Consider the following 19,808-nt stretch of genomic DNA (forward strand, 5'->3'; position numbering starts at 1 on the left):
ACTGTAACATTTCCTTCCTTGTGATTTGAATAATTTCTCTATATATCCAAACAAATGATTTCGAAGCAAGATTTGGACAAAAGGGTATAAAACCTCAATATGTAATAATATTTGACTCGAATAGATCAGTAATTAATCATCGACTTTCAACTTTAGAAAAATTAAAAAGAGCTATAAAATGAACGATTCCATCGGGAATCGAACTCGGCACCCCTTAATCTGAAGTCCGCTGCTCTACCTACTGAGCCAAAGTGTATGATGGAAATAACAAAATAAACTTTGATACTTCGCTACACAAAGTATTAAGATAAAAAAAACAATAACCACGCCTACTGAAATCACGTGACAAAAATTGACATTGACGAGATGACTCCGGAGCGATCTTCGTAAAACCCCCTATACCCTAACCCTAACCCTAACCCTAACCCCTAACCCTAACCCTAACCCCTAACCCTAACCCCTAACCCTAACCCTAACCCCTAACCCTAACCCCTAACCCTAACCCTAACCCTAACCCTAACCCTAACCCCTAACCCTAACCCTAACCCTAACCCCTAACCCTAACCCCTAACCCTAACCCTAACCCTAACCCTAACCCTAACCCTAACCCTAACCCTAACCCCAACCCTAACCCTAACCCCAACCCCAACCCTAACCCTAACCCTAACCCCAACCCTAACCCCAACCCTAACCCTAACCCTAACCCTAACCCTAACCCTAACCCTAACCCTAACCCTAACCCTAACCCTACCCCTAACCCTAACCCTAACCCTAACCCAAACCCTAACCCTAACCCTGTTATAATAGACAGAATTTGCAAATTTATGACCTTGACCTTTGGCCTTTTGACCTCAAAATCAATAGGTTTCTTTTTTTGTCCATAGGGAGTTTCTATGCAAAATTTCATTCCGAAAGCTCAAAGGGTTCTCGAAATATTGTGTGGAGACGAAAGCGTTACAGACAGACAGAAAGATGGACGGACGGACAGACGTCCGTCCGTCCGTCTGTTACGCTTTGGGATACCTATCTCTTATCCGCAACTCCTCTCATACCACTGAAGGAAATTAAATGAAACTTTCACGGAATCTTTATTACATATTGCCATTGTGCACCTCCTATTTTACTTTTTGGTCTAACATATATTTTGGATTTTCCAGAGCAAAACATGGATACTGACATTATATTCATATGGGAGGCGGGGTTTTTATTTAGTGAGCTCATTGCTTATAGTGCTTCTAGTTTTTATTCTGTTCATTTATTTAAAAAAAGAGAAAGGTGATGCTTCTACAGAGAAAGAATTATTTTTGCATTCCTAAAATTCCACAATTTTTTTTTCAAAACGATATCAAAGCGCAGGAGGAGCCTTTAGAAAGCAATGTCTAATTCTTGCTTTGATGATCCTTGATTCTATTTTTTAAGGTGAAGTCATAAACACATTTATCATATGTCAAATGTCAAATCCTCTCCGTAATAGGTTTGTTCTGTCATCTGGATTTACCATCAACCCTCAAAACGGATCCATCCTTTTGAATGCATGGACATTGTGTCAGAATTGTATGTGCTTTAACATATGATTTAAAACCTCAAAAACGTTTAACATAACTATTTTTTTTCTTGGAGTTCCTTGTCTTTTAAACCATCTACATATTTTGCATTCTTGCAATGGATCCAAAATGACGATGAAAGTTCGAAAAATCAAATGAAACTCACAATCTAATTTATACAAGATTAAAGTTCAGAAACGAAGAAAACCAGTACAAAAACAAAACCTGAAAATATACAAAATTCAATGCGCATGTCTTCAATGTTTCATATGGCTGTTTTTGTATCATATTGTTCTGCCATTTAACTACTTAATCATTATTTTATTTACGCAATCGTACGGAATATGTCATATAATCTTCATTGAGAATGTTTTCAAATTTACGGCCTCTTTGAATTTCTATACTATTGTTATACAGAAAACTCTTAGTTTGATTCACGATTAATTTCATAAACCTGAATATCCTGGCATGATTCCTGTCCAAGATATAAAAGGTCGTCAACAATACAAATTGCACATGGTCCGAAAGCACAATCTTCTTTTCGCAACATTTTTTTCAAAAACTCTCCATTTTTACTCAGGAGATGAATATTTGATTCATTGTCTTCATAAATGCACACAAGAATACAGCCACTTTTATCAGTACAAACACCTGTCGGGAAAATTTTCCAAGCCGATTTTCTTTTATATTGAAATATTTCTTTGTCTTTTTTAACTCCTATTACAGCTCGTTTTCCTGCATCAGATACAATGATATCCCCATTGTAGTTTTCAGTCATATAGAGAGGTTTACACAATGAGTTCTCTCCATCAATTTCTTCTTTAAATTTGCCATGTTGGTCATATCTGTGTACATTTCCTTTAGCCTCTTCATTGTGCAAACCTATCAAAATTTCGTCGTTGATTTTGGAACAGTAAATACACCATGCAACCCACTTGCCTGTACAGCTCGCTGTCGTTTTCGATATGTCAATAAAATTTTCTTCATTTACATTACAATTTATTACCTTTTCCATTTTTAAATACAACAATTCTCCTTTGTTGTTTACAGAATGACAACCTGTATTAAACTGACCAACATCTACAACTTGAATTAAATATCCCTGCTTATCTATCTTCATTAGACGTCCTCCATCACTTATCCAAAAAATGCCTGATTTTGTATCATTTGAAATATGATACACACGTCTCACATTTGAAATGGTTATTGGATCTGCAAAAAATTAGTGAAAAAATCAATATACCTTCTACCATATCTGAATATTGTATATAGAAATTAAAGTTAACTCTTTTTGATATCATGAACAGCTGTTTTTTTTTTAGTAAAAATGGAACTCGAAAATTAACTTTCCTTTTCATTGGTCATTTGTAAAATTAGTTTGTTATAAACATGCGTATTGTTCACACAAGTACTCTAAAGTTTACATAAAAAGATGCTTGAGTTTCTGATCGACAATATCTATGTGACGTTTGGAGACTAACAATCTTGCATGTATTTAAATTGAGTAGCATTTAGTTATATTTAAGGAGAGGAACTCGGAAGTTGAAAGACCTTGTTTCCAATACTTTTGATTTATTCAATAACATATGTTCAAAACAAAACAACAATTTTTGGAATTCTCATTGGTAACATTTGCACCCCGTTATAAGCAGACCTATTTTTGTATTTATATGAAGCAAAATCTGTGCAGAATCATGCGTGAACAGAAGAAAACGCTTGCTGTGACCTTCAACTCGACATTAAGATATATCGACGACAGATTGTCAATTAACAATGGTAATTTCCATTCTTATGTCGAAACGATATATCCTGGTGAGCATGAGAAAAAGTAACCACAGAGTCTGATACATCTGTTTCATATTCGGATATATTACTTGAAAAAGACGTTTATGGTAATCTAACAACCATAGTCTATGATAAACTGATGACTTTAACTTTTCTATCATCAACTCTCCTTAATTATTCAGCAATGTACCTTCATCACCTGCAAACGGAGTTAATCTCTCTCAGTTGATTCCATACGCAAGAGCATGCTCTCTGTATGAATAATTTCTTAAGCGAGGTAAATTATTGACAAGAATATAAGCAGTCTCGTTTAAGGTCCACATTTCGTAAGTACCGTGGTCGATACAATGACTTTGTCAGCACATTTATTTCTATATATAATTTTCTTCTTCCCTTCATTTTAATTTTCCTAAAATAAATGCTGATTGAACTCTTTCGTGGATTTCGCTCTTTATATAAAACTGACGCTTTCAGAGCCTTTCATTTTAATGTGTATAATTTAAACACCCAATTTTATATTAAGGCCCCCAAAATCTACCTGATTCAAGATCAATAATTTACCGACTGTCAATCATTAAAAAAACAATAGCTTCTGATTTGATTGACAGGTCAGCTACCTGTACTTCCTGATAATCTGAGTTTGCATGTTTTGAAAACAATTACCTGGTCACGCGTCAAACTCTTTTATGTACCCGCATAGTATACACACGGGTTAGAAAACTCCAATATGTTTGATTTTTATTTCAAAAAATAATTGAAAGTAGATTATTAAACATTGACATAATAAAATATTTCTTTTCTATCTTCATTGCTGTTTCTTATTGTAAGTGTTATATCGTCCACGTTATCTATAGAAAAATGACCGCGTCCACAGAAACCGGCTCTATTTGCCGTAATTGGAAGTCAGACAATTTAAATTACTTTTTTTAGAAATGGGTTATGCGAAAAAATTTCAGCACTAATAAACGGCATAGCATAGTTTTTAAAAGATGTTTTATTTTGTACTTTGGCTACAATCCGCACGATGTTGTACAAAAATTGATGTCGGAATTAATGCTCGAATTTCCTCTAGCGTCTGTATATATACAAATGAAGATAATTAAAAGTGATCGATTCTGAAAAGAAATCTTTCTAACAATAAAATTTTGTTAAAACACGAAGAATAAACAATAGGTAATATTTTGGACAATATTGTTGGCCGGAAAAAAAACAATATTCCGATCGCGGTAAATGCATGTTCACATGCACGACCGACAGATAGGTGGATTAATAGTCAATATTAAGACTTTATTGATTTTGAGCTTTTACTCGTGATTTTTTTTTCTTTTATATAAGGAATACATTTTCTAAAATGATATACAAGTATCTTGATTACGGTAAATGCGTTTAGTTTACAAATAAATTTCATATTAAAATAATTATTTTACGTAGTTTCACTCAAAACCAGACACAAAACACGTAATGTTGACCCTGATGACCAAACACAGACTTCCTGTGTAATGCTACGTATACACAGATTTTTGACATCTTGGGTATTGGGGGTCTCCAGGTAAATAACACCACTGTTACTTCGACCACTCCCCCTCCTCAGGTAACCGTACGTTAAAAAAATTGGGTCTTTAAGTCACTTTTTTCATTTCCGTCCTAAATTTTTTAAAGCAGAACATAATAAATCAATTTATGCCCTTCTTTCTTTTTTCTTCATTTTAAACGCATTTTTTCACGGAATTCAGTAAAAAGTAAATTGCCCCTTCTGTTCTCAACAATTATATCAGTCATTAAAAAAAACATTAAGAATTATAATGGGATATAATTTTTCTTCGTTTCTGACTAATGGTTTATGAAATTTATTTAATTCATCGATAAAGCAAGAATATCAGCATTTTTTAGTCCATTATTTATACACTGATATGACGACTGGTTTTCCGTTCTTTCCCGATCATAACAAGGAGCACACGGCAGGTGTGACCGGTCAGCAGGGGATGCTCACTCCTCTATAGCACCTGACCCGACCTTTGACGTTTTGAAGGTGTGTGTTTGCTCTGCTCCTAATTTGTATAGTTTTGTGGATTTTTTTGGGCTTGAATACTCTTGAATATCTCCATGTTTCATTTTAAAAACTAAACATGTATCTCTGTTGGTGGACAGTCTGTCCGCGAGGATACCTGTCGTTCGGTATTTATTCATTCATAAGTACAAAAAATAAGAAAATGATACTGGCAGGCGCGTCGCCCAGTACAAAAAGGCGTCACTCCTTTGAGTTTATAAAGGACACAAACTCAAGATCATTCGGTGCACCTCGGTTAGTCTTCAAGGATATTAAACATATGTCATATTTCCACCAGGGATGGGGTCAGTTGCATAGGAAAGTAATTAATTTACAAATACTTTTCGAAAACATTCATTCTAATTACCATTGCTATTACATGGATTTTGAATGAAATTAATTAAATTACAATTTACTTGCAAAAATAATTAATTAAATTTCAAATGACATTCAAGGAACACTTATAAAAGTAAATAGTCATGTGCATTTGCCTTCATTTATATAAGATTATTTTACATTTTTTTTCAATAATCTTATAAAAATGTTCATACAATTTTCAAACACTATATCCCCAAACCTACATCTATTAGATTTGAAGATTTTCCTGCATCGCTGAAGGTTCTTTCCACTGTGGTATTTGTGTCAGAGAGGAATACATAAATACTGACCAGAAGAAAGTTTACTCATGGTTTTATCTTATTTCATATGTTTAGAAATTTTGGAATCATTTTTATATATCCAATGCTTTTTATGTTAAATGTACAACCAATGCTTTTTTGTCTTTATATTTCCATATTTCAGCATTTTAAGCTATATCTCAAGATTTTGGTTTTTGATTTATTCTGTGCCAAACAACAATTTAGATTCAAAGAGTGTGCATAAAAATACCAACAGACAAAGTCAAAATTTGTGACAAATATCAAGAAATATGTACTTGACCTCAGGGCACTAACTAGCACCTGTTTATAACTTATAACAGAAGATATAAGTAAATAAAAAAGAAAATAAGTAATTGGAATACTTATTTTTATTTTCATATTGATTTATTTATTTAAAAATTAAAATATCAATTTTATTTGAAAGCATGACAATGCTTATTTTGATTAAAACTTTTTAAGAAAATGAAAATGAAAAGGGACAATATTTAAACAGGAATTTAGTTAAAATGGGTTATATAACATTGTCAAAATTATATTTGACCCAAAAGATCTTTCGTTTATAATGTTTATGATGGAGGGGGGGGGCTATTTCACTATTTTTCATTTATTAAAAATCAGTGTTATTGAATGTAATTGAGAAGTAATTGTGAATAACAAGCCTTAAGTTAAGTAATTAATTAAATTTCAATTATTTGTAATTGAAAATTTGGCCAATTGCACATTACTTTCAATTACAATCTTAATTGGTATTAATTACTGTCAATTAATATTACTTCCTCAAGTTCCCAGTCTCTGTATAAAACCAATAGCTCATACAAAAATTGAAAAAAAATTAAAGGTTTCTATTACATACATATTTGAAGATTCCTTTTCCGATCCACATGCCCTTTGTTTCAAATTGTTCTGTGAAAAACTGTAAAACCTGTGAAATTTTTATAACTAACACTTCACCAGTCTTACGGGACATAGCTTCTATACAAAAATATGGGAAAATTTCAACTGCAATTCCTCTACTTTTCTCTACGGAATAGAATGGAATCTCTTAGGACTTGTTTATTTGGTAAAACTAAGGGATCACTTAGTAGATTTATCACCACACAAGCATTCTATCACTGAGTAGACAACTAGAACTTTTGGACTAGAAAACTAGGGACAGTCTTTCCCTATGGGTGTAATAACAATGACGATAGTGTTGACAGTATTCGCTGTATTTTTCTACCAAGCCAACTGTGAAATTTAATAGAAAACCATTTTCGTGTATACTCTTGCGTAGGAATATACACGGTGAAACGTAGGTTAACATGGCGTCACAGTTAGGCTACAGCGACGTCAGAAAAAGAAGGATATGGAGATAACGAACAGTATTCAATCTCAAAGTCCATAAAACAATACAAAATAAGAGAAGAGCAAAAACGGACCCCCGAAACATCAGAGGTGGGATAAGGTATTATGATATAGGGCAACGAGAAATTCAAACATTGAGCTTGTTTTTGGTGCTTTCAAACATGTATTATGAAAATATGATGAATGTCTTAAGTTTAATGTGAATAATTGCTGTGTGAATCACACAGACTTGCACAAAGAAACATTTTTCATAAAGCGCTGGCGCGGTTCATTAAATATGGCTACGTGGCAATTCTATGTGATTCACTCACCAAAAACTCACAAAAAACTCAAAAACATTCCTTAAATATTTCCTGTCCACATTGTAACATTGTAACTTTTTAACAATACACAGAGACGTGAGCATAGTGACAGCATCGGTCTTAGAATAACCTTTAATACACAATGCCTCTTCTCATTCATTACTACCTTATGTAAATCAACATAAGGTCTACGTCATAATCACAACAAACTTTACTCTGTTCTTTGAAACATTTATATAGTCTTCTTGAAAAGGTCAAGGAAGGCCCATTTGTTGATTCCTCGACACCATAATATAGTCTCGGAGATGTGATTATGGATATTGCAAATCAAAGGATTTTTAAATCTCCACTTTTTTACTGAAAAGATGCAGCTTTAACAATATCATGCCAATAAAGGAATTGAAGTGGTTAAAATAAGTAATATACGTTAAAACAAAAGGGTCAATCTTGCATTTCATCACATTTCAAGTTAAAGAATACACCTTGTGTTTCCTACAAATATGTTACGACATTGCTTCCGAACTTTTGAATTACAAAATCAAAAAAATTACAGGGCATGTTTATTAGATATCTGAAACATAATCCTCCATGGGAACCTTAGATCACTTATTCTAAAATGTCCTAGATAAAGGGAATCCCAGTTCTTAAATTGGTATCGGAATTTCATAATTATTAGGATTCTGTAGAAGATTGCGCCAGGCGATGAGCAATATTTTGTCAGAATGGATGAAATAGATCAGATCCATGTTACAATCGCGTATTGAGGAACAATATGTAAATCATCTTTCTTTCTGTATTCAATAGTCCAGAAGTGAAAGAAAACCTAAGAGACTAATTCCTCTGGAACAATAAGAGATCTCTCCACCTTCTTTGAATTAAATTTTTGTTTAATATCATTCTCTTTAAATTAAAATTTCATGGAAAAAGAAACAAAAAAGCTGCTTAAAGATAAAAAAGGGTCACATTTCAATTAATTCTATGCCCCTATGCCTTTACATCCTGTAGTTTTAAAGTTATAAAGTTTAACAGTATACACAAAAACCAGTAAAGTCTTAAACTTACAGAAGAGGTCATCAGATCCAATTAATACTAGTAATATCCATTCTAATATCAATATGATAAATCCTTATGAGATCGAGATAAAAGAAACAACATAAAAGGCCACAGAAGTGTTTTCTTCTTTTCACACATAAGAATATGCATAAAGTTTGCTTCATATCAAACCAAAAATGGGTCTTCTAATAATGGGGCGCAATTGGTACTAATGGAAACACCAATAGATAGTTGGACGACCTGGTCTCCAAAAACAACAAAGATAGTATCAATCAAACTTAGGAAATAATGACTTTTTACTCGACTGCAGATATTCTTCTTTCATCGACTTATATGTCAGTAACTAAATCCGTTTTAGAAAGTGTCCATACGTAGAGCATAATCTTGCGTATCGAATCAACTGAGATATATAAACTCCGTATGCAGGTGATGGGGGTATATTTCTGCAAAAATAAGGGTAGGTGACAATTAAATTGTTAAAGTAATCACTTTTTTAATTAAGCTTTGTTTTTAGATTACCATCAACTTCTTTTTTCTAGAAAAATGTCCAGATCTAATACAGACTCAGTGATATTTTTATTTCAAGCTCATCTGAATACTGTAAGTCGTTTTAATTCCACGTGTTTAAATTTCACGATATCTCAAAAAGTACCTATTGCGATGGTTTCAATTTCACGCTGCAAGAAATTAATTCAAAATTTCGTATAAGCATTTAAACGCTTTAAAAACAAATCATAAAATTTACGATGGTTTAATTTCGCGGAAAATTAATAAATCGCAAACAAAGCGAATATGAAACCATCGTGAATATTTGCCGATCTACAGTATATCGTATCGACATAAGAATGGAATAATAATTGATTTCTTAATTGACAATACGTCATCTATATATAAGTATCTAAATATTGAAGGACACAGCAAGTGTTTATTTCTTTTCACGCATAAGATTTCGGACAAATTATATTTCATGTGCATACAAATATAGGTACGTCAATAATTGGAATTCTAGTTGATTATTGGAAGACTTGGTCTCCTAAAACCCACATGGATATTGTAAATCAGCAACCGTTTTTTAAAAATCAGCTTTAGAGTCCTCGGTTGTACAATCAGAATGTTTTTAACAAAGTAATTTTGTAAATGACCAGTTACAAGGTAAGTATATTTATTGAAAAAGCAGCTTTCATTGATGTCAAAAAACCTGATCTTTAATTCATCTTGAGGAATGGTTGTATATAAATTTGAAAAAATCATGATTTATTTTGATAAGATATTATTGACTCTTCCAATGGTAATCACGGTTAGCTATCACAAAAAATAAAGTAAACACGGGTTCGCCTCGGTCAATATTAATACCACAACCGAAAGTGTCCATAATTGTTAAGTTTTTCCACATATCGCTATGAGGGTTAATTTGTAAGAAATATAATAAAGAAATATTGACTACAAATGTATGAATTATCTAAATAAATCTACAACTTATGTATCTGCAAACTTTCATTACAAAATAAGCACTGTGAATTTACCTTTCTCTTCTTCTTTCACTGTTAAAATTTGAATCCTGCCTTTTTCTTCTGAAAAAATATACTTGATTTTTCATTTCATGCCATTTATGCCTTAGAAAAATACTCTCAATAATTCTGTAAAAATAAACATAACAGCATTCATCTTATTCAGTTTTATGATATCATATTTGTAAAATATTTTGTAACACATTTTCATATAAATATAATCATAAAGGCAAAGTAGTCACCAGAGCACACGGAACATTTTTTAGAGATAAAAAATGCATTCTTTATATGGATGGGCGATTCGTTTTAGAACATCACTAAAATTAAAAAAATGTAATGTTGAAGACATTTATTTTTTTTTATTTAGACATCATGTGATGTCGAAGTTATGATTTTAGGAAGTATACTTGCAGTTTAGAGGTCATCTGTAAATTCCAATATTGCACGGGCAAAACCAAGTTAAAAATCTAAGTTTAATTTATAATCCTTTTTTACACTATATGTAGTTTGTGAAAAGTGCTTCGAACCTATATAGATTCCCTTATCTAATTGCTTAAATTTAATGAGTTGGATGACCGGTTTGATATTTTGCTGGCCAACTACATTAAATATAGCTGTAATTGATTTATTTGCAAGAATTCATGAGGTTGGCATCGCTTTTCAAATAAATTAATGCTTCTTAAGCTTATATGTAAAAACTTGAGGGTATTTCCTTACAATAAATCGATTTATTAGGATCCTTCTATTACTTATTTCAATGAATCTGTATACAAACACACGACAGTATCACTTGTCTGGAGAATTTATAGAGAGTATGTAAATAAAATAGTAAATATAGACATCGCATCCAAGTTAACGACCTTTATATAACTGCAAATAATATTTTATTTGAGAACAAAAGACATTTTTCATTGTACAAAAGGTCGTAAGCCTCTCACTATGTATAAGCTTTTCTGAGATGACGTCACATTCACAAGTGCATTGCGATCGATGCATCGTTTATTTATCGTTTTGTGGGATTTAACAAAAAAAACTGCATGTAAAAGTAAGTTTTTATTTAGTCTACAGCTATCCAGCAGTTTGAAATAGCAAATAATTTCATTGTGTGGTATTTTGAAGACGTTATATTTTGTGTGACGTCATAGTTAACATTTCCCGTTTAAATTAGGCCCCTCCTCCTTACTGTAACCTTAACTGTGCTGCGCATTGTCCACGACGTTTTGAAGAACCCTCATAATTTGAAGGCATTCAAGAAATGTGACTCTTTATTTCAAAAAATTAAAGGGACATAGATACAGTCTCAACTGAATATTTTTAAAACCAATTTTAATGTTTGGATTTCCTTGCTAATGATATTCTAATGATCAGCAAAGATATGAACATCATTTGTTGATTTAAGGAGATACAGAACTTAAATCCTTCATAATGTCAACAAGGTTCATGCCTTTTTTTGTTACATATATAAATATCATACATGTATTTACAACAAAACGAAATTCAGCAAATCACTTGAAACTGTCTAATCGTATTTATAGTTAATTTCTTTGTTGAAAAATATCTGCTCTGAACAAACATATATAAGTTCGTTTAACCTATGTAAACAATAACATGGCACAGGCCTTGTTTACATAATAAAAGTTTGGAGCTCTTAACCTGTCTTGTATCTCAAAAACTGAAAATCACATTTTTCATGATTATTTGACCTTACTTTATTGTTTACCTTAGTTGATTATTTGTAAATATAAAAAAGGGAATTTTTTCAACGGAAACTGTGTATATGCCCTTTAATGCTAGAAATGTACCTTTTAATAGAAAAAAATGATACTTTTCTTAGATAAAAATATTTTTTGACTGTTTTAATATGATTACCTTCAGAAGAAACTCCTGAAATTTTCTTCAGGTTTATATTTTCACTATCTAGTTCAATATCCATCTCCAAGTCTTTCGTAGGTTTAACTAAGATAAATATTGAAAACTGATTTAACCTTTTTTATGCATATGATCCATTCTTTATATAGTAAAATTCGACATCAAATCCCTATTGATGAAAACATAAAACAAAATAATTCAATGCATAGATTCATGTTTAAACACATATAATAAATTTATAATTGAAAATCCGCAGTTAGGGTAAAAACTTATTCGATTTTATATTTCTTTGTGTGGGATAAATATGAAACTACACTACATGTATTAAAAATGTTATCAATGAATCTGCTTGCTCTAATATCGTCACGATAAATCTGTCCTTTGTAGGATGCTTTTATATATAAGTATCATGTTTTCTGCCTTTTTATCCAAATCCTGACTGTATATTAAAATAATTATGGACTCTGTTGATGATGTTTATGATTTGTTATTCACCAGAAAAATATTTTTATTTACAGATTCGAAGCCAAGGTCAATATTGATTTTTTTTGGTAAATACTGTTGATCACTTAATTTTCGCGACACCTCATTTTCGCGTGATTGTCATTGGCTCTTAGTAAGCGAGACATAATTTTCACGAATAGTTGTTATTCTTCTATATAATCGTAAGGAATACTTTTATACGCGAGAATTTAATTTTCGCGAACACAGTGTCTCGCGTAATTACGCAAAAATAAAGTTCTCGCGAATAAAAAGTGATTTACAGTAACAAACTATATTCACTTTCAAGAATGTCAATGATTGAAAATGTAAATATATATTTTAAAGACACAGGCATTTCAATAAGATTGAAATCTACAATACATGCCTCTTTATTTGATATTAATATTTTGTCACTAATTTTGAAAAGGGTACTAGAGAACTAGAAAATTTCAGTGCATACAAAACTATCCATTAAACTTACATTTTTCTTCGTCTGTGATTGATGAATTGTGTTTCCCTTTTTCTTCTGAAAAATATACTTTATTTTTCCATTAAATGTAATTTATTCCTCAGAAGAAACACTCATAATAAATTCATATGAAAAAAAAACCATTACCTCATTATTTGATATCAATATTTGTACGACAGTATAATTTAAGAGAAAATAATATTAATATATAAAATAAAATATATAAAATAATATTATTGATTTTTACTTATTAAATAATTTTTTTAGCTTATTTTATTTGACAACAAGGTTTATGATAGATAATATCTTTGGTAAGTGCATCGAGTGAAAGTACTGTAACGTGTCGGAACTGAGCGGTCTGCAAGTCCGTTTGGATTTTCGAGTTTTGCTGATCGAGTTTTGATGATCGATGCAAAATATGCATATAATGTGATTCCTGCCTGTTGTTTTAGAATGCCCTGACCTATGTGCTTTGTATTATTTAGTCTACAGTAATAATACTGGCACCTGACTGTCTTTTCAAGTCAACCGAAACCTGCCTGGTGTCTGTGGACAGTTCACGTTTTATGTTGGCACCAGTCTGGTGCTTTTCGCTAACCAGTTGCTTAAGTTTACTATATCTAGTCAAGTGGCTCTTATATATTTACACAGTACAACTTCGTACTTCGCTTTTCTTCTAACAGTGAATACTGCCTTATACTCAATAACAAGTCAGAGAATAACACAAGTTGAACACACGTAATGGCAACCAGCAATTTACATCACACCAAGTTGCAAACACCAAGAACAGTAAGCTCTATTACCCCGTGTACCACAACTTAATCAATAGCTTTAAGTTTTTCGAGTTTGCAAAAACAAATTAAAACAAGTATTGTTCTGTTGACAATTCTTATTAACTGACTTGACATCATTAATAAATTATACTTGTATAATTGTTTTGTCAAATGCCCAATTAATTACAATACTGTAAAAGTACTTTTTTCAGTGTGGCATTAATTAACACGGTCACAGATTTTCCAAGCGTATTTAATGTAAATGAAAGGCATTTGGTGACAGTCGTAATTTTCTACGCGCGGATTAAACAAAAATTAATATTCCGCGGAATTATGACCCTTGGGAAAAAGTACGTCTTCAGTATATACACTGACCCCATGGCCCTGAGTGCCGAGCATAGATCAAAATTTGCAGCTCTCGACCGGCAAATAGTGGTATCTCCACATTTCCAAAGTCCAAAAATTCTCGAGAGGGACGTTAAGCAAACAACCCCCCCAAGATATACATGTAATATACTCAACCATGTTTAAATACGAGGGGTGATCAAAAAGTTCGCAAACTATCTTTACATCTACAAAACCACAATTCAGATTGGAATAAAATTTGGAATACACATAACCATATACAAGTTCTATAAATAGCATATACTGAATGACGTCACTATGTAGGTCACTTGTGACGAAAAAATGGTTGTCTCATTCGTACTCGTTCAACAAACACTATAAAATTTATTATTATATCTTAGAAGGTCCTTTCCCGCTGCATATAATAATTTGTACACATTTAATTAAGACAAATGACTTCCTAAATTAATTGGATTGATCGTTTTAGTTAAGGAAGCCAGATGGTTAAAAATCATACCTGTCATGTTGCCTAGTGAAAGCAAGTTTGATAAAATATGTGTTTTTAATTAAGCAATTTGCTATCAAAGACCTCCAATTTACACTTTGAAAAATAGTTGAATATTTGAATAATAGTATAATTAGTAAATACCTAAGATATCGTTTACTTTAGATTTTAAACATATTAGATATGATAAAAAGGAAGCACTCATTCTCTATCCACCTTGAATAAACGTCTCTCCCGGGACAGAATATTTTTGTTTTAATGGTCGGCATGCTTATTTTTCGAGAGGATATTCTCATTCATCCAATCTGTTGCCGAGATTTGAACATTTCTGACAAATGAACTGTTCTTGTTATAAAAACTAACTTACATGGAAAGAAATATAAAACTCAGAAAAATCTTACAGCTTTTGTGACAGAACGCTACGGAGGGAGGCACGTGACCGCCAATATCACTTGATTCGCGCATGCGCAGAAGAGTGGCTGATGTTCATTAAAATTGGAGAGGACTAATTTAGATTATAATCAATACTAAAATCAAATATTGTTTCTTTAATGTAAGTTATTCAATTAGTTCGCTAACTTTCTGATCACCCCTCGTAGCACATAAAAATAAATATAATATATTTTAGGAGTAATTTTACAGTATAAGGATGAAACTTTGCCATATTTTGTAATTATAATTTAAATTCAATGTGAAAGTTACATTTAAAAATGGACAACATATTATATAAAGTCCATTTTCGTTTTATACTGATGCAATAGTCCTCAATTTGATATTGAATTATTCTGTTTATAGAATTCTTAAAAAGTTGTTGATCCTGCTGCCCCTTTTTTGTATACATGAATTTTCAAAGAGAACATTTCAAGCAATTTAAATATAACCTTTTCTTTTAGATAACTGACTTAAATCACACCAACCTTAAGACTAGTTTGGGGATTCTTAAGGACACAGAAATAGTGATCAACAATGTACACATTTAAAAAAAAAAATCAGTCTTTTGAAAGTCAGTTTAACCAAAATTTAAATTAAATACATGATTAAGACTGGGACATATCAACGACTCTATCAAATGATTAGAAAGAAATGTTGGTCAGTTTACACTATATAAAAATTATATTCAAATACTTTTTTTTCAAATGAAAGAAACGGAGATAACGAACAGTATTTTAGATCAAAAGACCATTAAACAATACAGAATAAGAGCAGAACAATCATGGACCTCCAAAACATCAGAGGTGGGATCAGGTGCCATGGAGGAGTGAGCATCCTCTGCCGACCAGTCACACCCGCCGTGTGCTCCTTGTCATGATCGGGAAATAACATAAAAATCCGTCGTAAATTCAGTGTATAAATAATGGACTAACAATTGGTATGAAAAACGTCAGTCAGCATTTGACTCAATTTTAAATTGTATTTGCTGACAAGGTCATTGTATCGACCATAGAGCCTACGAAATGATGACTTTAAACGAGCCTGCACATTTCATCAACTTGTTTGTCAAACATTTTCCTTGTTATAGAAATTATTCATAGGTAGAGCATGCTATTTGGGTTCTTATACGTAAACTCCGTATGCAGGTGATGAAGGTATATTGCTGCATATTAAGTAAGGGAAGTTAATGATAGAGAAGTTAAAGTCATGACAATTATCATAGACCATTGAGGTCTTTTTCAAGTTAAATATCTTAATGTGAAACAGATGTGTCAGACTCTGATGTATCTTTTATTTCAAGCTCACCAGGATATATCGTATCGACATAAGTATGGAAATTACCATTGTTAAATGACAGTACGTCGTCGATATATATAAATGTCGAGTTGAAGGCCAAAACAAGTGTTTTCGTCTTTTCACGCATAAAATTTTGCACAAATTCTGCTTCATATGAATACAAAAATAAGTCTGCTCATAACGCGGTGAAATTGATACCCACTGGAATTCCAATAGATTGTTGGAAGACATGGTTTCCAAAAACGACATAGATATCGTCAATCAGAAACTCAAGCATCTTTTTGATGTCAACTTCAGAGTACTTGTGTGCACAATCAGAATATTCTTTTACAAAATAGCTTTGCAGATGAGCAATGATAAGGTTAGTAAATTTTCAAGTTCCATTATTTTGAACCAGCAGCTGTCAATGATATCGAAAAGCCTGGATTTTAATTTATCGTGGGGAATGGTTGTGTATTAAAATGAAAAGTTTTTATGCTGTTAATTTTTGTAAAATAGTGTGATTTCAAATTGTCCAAAAGTTCCTTGGAATTTTGAAAGTATCCGCATTTGATTAACACAAGATGGGTTAAGATCAACCTGGTGGAGTTCCTATAAGAATATGCAATCCAAGTGTGAAAATGGACCTGCATTGATATGCCTTCCTTTTAAGGGCTTACATGAAAACAGCGGTGACTCCTTTTTAAACAAGTTGTTCCTTATGCAGCGAGTAAAGAAAACAAAACCAACTCTTCCAAATTTCTTATTGATAATAAATTGAAATGTAGCAATGCAGAATCGCGAAAATAAAAATATTAAATGCATTTAGGAGCTCTTGTAAATTTTAGTTTTAAGGATAACAATTCTAAGTGTTACTTGATGTATCCAGAAGTTTTCTTAAATGTAAAACAAGTATTTTTCAGGGTTCTCCATCGTTTGAAATTTTACTGTGTTTCAGATTTTACGCGAAACACTAAATATTCGCGGTATTTCCGCAATCAAATTCACAACTGAATCACAATTCATTATAATTACCAAAGAATACATGCACAAACTTAAAAAAAATCACTAATTCATTGCATAATAAATGGTTTGGTCGTACATATTGACAAAAGTAAAAGCACATGTTGTGAAAAGCCGAGGAAATTGTGGTCAATACAGTCGAACTACTTACCTTTTTTGAAAGTAATTTTACCGTGATTTTTTGTCATTTTTTTTTATATCAAATTACCGAAATACAAAAAAGAAACTTCAGAATAGTAAAATACTTAAACGAGTTCCTTGAAAATTTAAGTAAATGATTTCGGTACGGTGTTACTGCATGTTTGATTTACAGTGCCAACACAATTTCAGAGCTGTGGCTCTGCAGAAAAGACATTTTAAAACATAAAAAAAATACTTCGATGTATTTTTATTTCAACTACCAATTAACTGTAACATGGAAGTGTGAAAACCACTTATTTGTCTTTGTCTCTTCATGCGTAAGGTCCAGCGAGGGTCTAAGAAATAATTGATTATGCAAGGCGAAGCTCTAATTAGTGCTCTAGATACCTTTTAGAACTGAAAAACGGTAGATTTGTTTGATTTATTATGTTTCAGATAGAGAAAGAATTATAAGTTTCGATTACTGATTATCACAGATTTTACTGTGTCGGCAAAATTTTACTGTGTCGTACGCATAACATTTGAATCGTTACTGTGTCGTAGAAAATTTTATTGTATCAGGACCAATACAGTTAAACAGCTCATGGAGAACTCTGTAACATTGTACAAGAGTGTTTACAGAAAAATTCTGAAACAAATTAAAAAAGAGGGGGAAACTCTATCTGTGAAATATGCATCTTTTGATTGTGTTGATAGTGTACGAGTGAATTGTGAAAATGTACAAGTCCTTGACCTCTTCAACTCCCCCAGGTCAGGCACTCTTAAATATTGTTTTGAAATTTGAACCATAAATGTGCAAATATGTCTTCGTAGCTTGAGAGAGGTTTTTTTTCAATAACGCACTTACAGCAAAATTGTGAACGTTTGATGTCAAATATGCCTTAAATGTTGCTTTAATTGTTTGTTGGGGCCAGCCCTTTGACACGTTGGGGGTACATCCATTTTATTTGTATATACAGCTGTGCCAATAAACCCCATATTGAAAAATTGTGCATTCCTTTTTTTCTCTGATTTTTCATTGCACTGTTCTGAGATAAAACATTTCATTGTTGTGGCCTTTATATGCATCAAGAGTAGAAACAACAGCAAAATCAACATATACCTGTTGTTGATCTTAAGTATCTATTTATATCGCAAGGTACATTTAATACAATGCATGTGCCTTAGAAAAGTCGATTTATTTTCTTTTTATGATGAATTTAGAGTTTAGACTATTTTACATAAATCTATTGGTCCTTCTATATTCAATTAAAATGACAAATACTTTAACCATTTACAACTTGATTGTGGTTGACATGTTGGTATTATCTGCAACGTAATGCTGTACCAGTCATACGACCAACTGCACCTCTAATTTAAAGAGTTCAAGAAATGAAAATCAGACGTTTTATCAATCATTATCATTAACATTTGGCCCTTTCTCAGCACTTTTTTCGTCCAGCAGTGATATCGATGGGGTAAGATAAAACAGCTTATTTCGCCAAAAAATATACAGTCTTTGAGTTTTACAATTTTTTAAAGTAGTTATAAAGGCTTTGAAATATAATTAAAATAGATTAAGAAATGGTTAGATATAATTTTCATTATATTATTCGAAGAATCCATTATTTATTGCAAATAATAAACTTGTTTGTTTAATAAGAATACTTACCATCCCTGACAAACAGATGAACAAATGCGCTCTTTTCACCGATTAGATTTTTCACTTTGACTCTGTAGCATCCCCCATCTTTGTTATTAACATCGTTAATAACCAAAAAGTCAAATGTACTCCCTTTGTATTTCTCTGAAGTTATATCAATGCAGGTTTCATCCTTTATAAAATCCGTATGATCTTCCCTTTCCACTTTATACCATCTAATTCGAAACGCCTCAGGATAGGAGGATTGCAGAACTACAAATGATGCTGTTTCACCTTTCGTGACGGAATGTCCTCCAATAATGTCAACCGTGGGTTTAACTGAAAATCAGAAAAATTTAGAATGTATTAGGAATTTTTTTTTATTATAATTTCTAATTTAGGCAATAATAATGGAAATATAAGACAAAAATTAACCGATGATTTGTATGCTAATTTTGAGTTTAAAAATATTCTTTTAACATTTATTAAATTTTCTACATCTAGAGGAATCAATACTGTAAACCAACTTTTATTCGCGACGACTTTATTTCGCGATTTACCGGAGGTAAACTAGTTTGCGACGATTATTTTTCGCGATCAAGCCTATTTAGGTTCTCTTGTTAATAGACA

At 31.9% G+C, this 19,808-nt stretch overlaps 2 protein-coding genes and 1 long non-coding RNA gene across 3 annotated transcripts in view; all 3 read right to left on the reverse strand.

Moving 5' to 3' along the window:
* Nucleotides 1-1,790: 1,790 nt before the first annotated feature.
* LOC134235566 (uncharacterized) lies at nt 1,791-10,345 on the reverse strand. The gene is made up of 2 exons (XM_062717700.1): nt 10,258-10,345; nt 1,791-2,756 (listed from the first exon to the last, which is right to left on the reverse strand). Exon 2 carries the CDS (start codon nt 2,662-2,664, stop codon nt 1,969-1,971), a length of 696 nt encoding a protein of 231 aa, XP_062573684.1. The 5' UTR covers nt 2,665-2,756; nt 10,258-10,345; the 3' UTR covers nt 1,791-1,968.
* Nucleotides 10,346-12,111: 1,766 nt separating this feature from the next.
* LOC134235562 (uncharacterized) lies at nt 12,112-13,122 on the reverse strand. Its single transcript, XR_009985434.1, has 2 exons — nt 13,076-13,122; nt 12,112-12,198 (listed from the first exon to the last, which is right to left on the reverse strand). It is a non-coding gene; the product is annotated as an uncharacterized LOC134235562 (long non-coding RNA).
* A 3,866-nt stretch (nt 13,123-16,988) lies between these two features.
* The window catches only part of LOC134235565 (uncharacterized), a 34,422-nt gene continuing 31,602 nt past the window's right edge, over nt 16,989-19,808 (reverse strand). Inside the window, exons 9-10 of the mRNA XM_062717699.1 lie at nt 19,209-19,517; nt 16,989-17,005 (exon numbers count right to left, since the gene is read on the reverse strand). Coding sequence (XP_062573683.1) covers nt 16,989-17,005; nt 19,209-19,517 — 326 coding nt within the window. The remainder of the gene's footprint in view (nt 17,006-19,208; nt 19,518-19,808) is intronic.

This window comes from Saccostrea cucullata, unplaced genomic scaffold (genome assembly GCF_032062105.1).
Source record: "Saccostrea cucullata isolate Sc308-1 unplaced genomic scaffold, CSIRO_AGI_Scuc_v1 ctg3573, whole genome shotgun sequence".
NCBI classification, from domain to species: Eukaryota; Metazoa; Mollusca; class Bivalvia; order Ostreida; family Ostreidae; genus Saccostrea; species Saccostrea cuccullata.

Bases quoted from the DNA above. Each gene is read 5' to 3' on its own strand.
- LOC134235566 (XM_062717700.1), bottom strand. From the start codon at position 2,664: ATGAAGATAGATAAGCAGGGATATTTAATTCAAGTTGTAGATGTTGGT.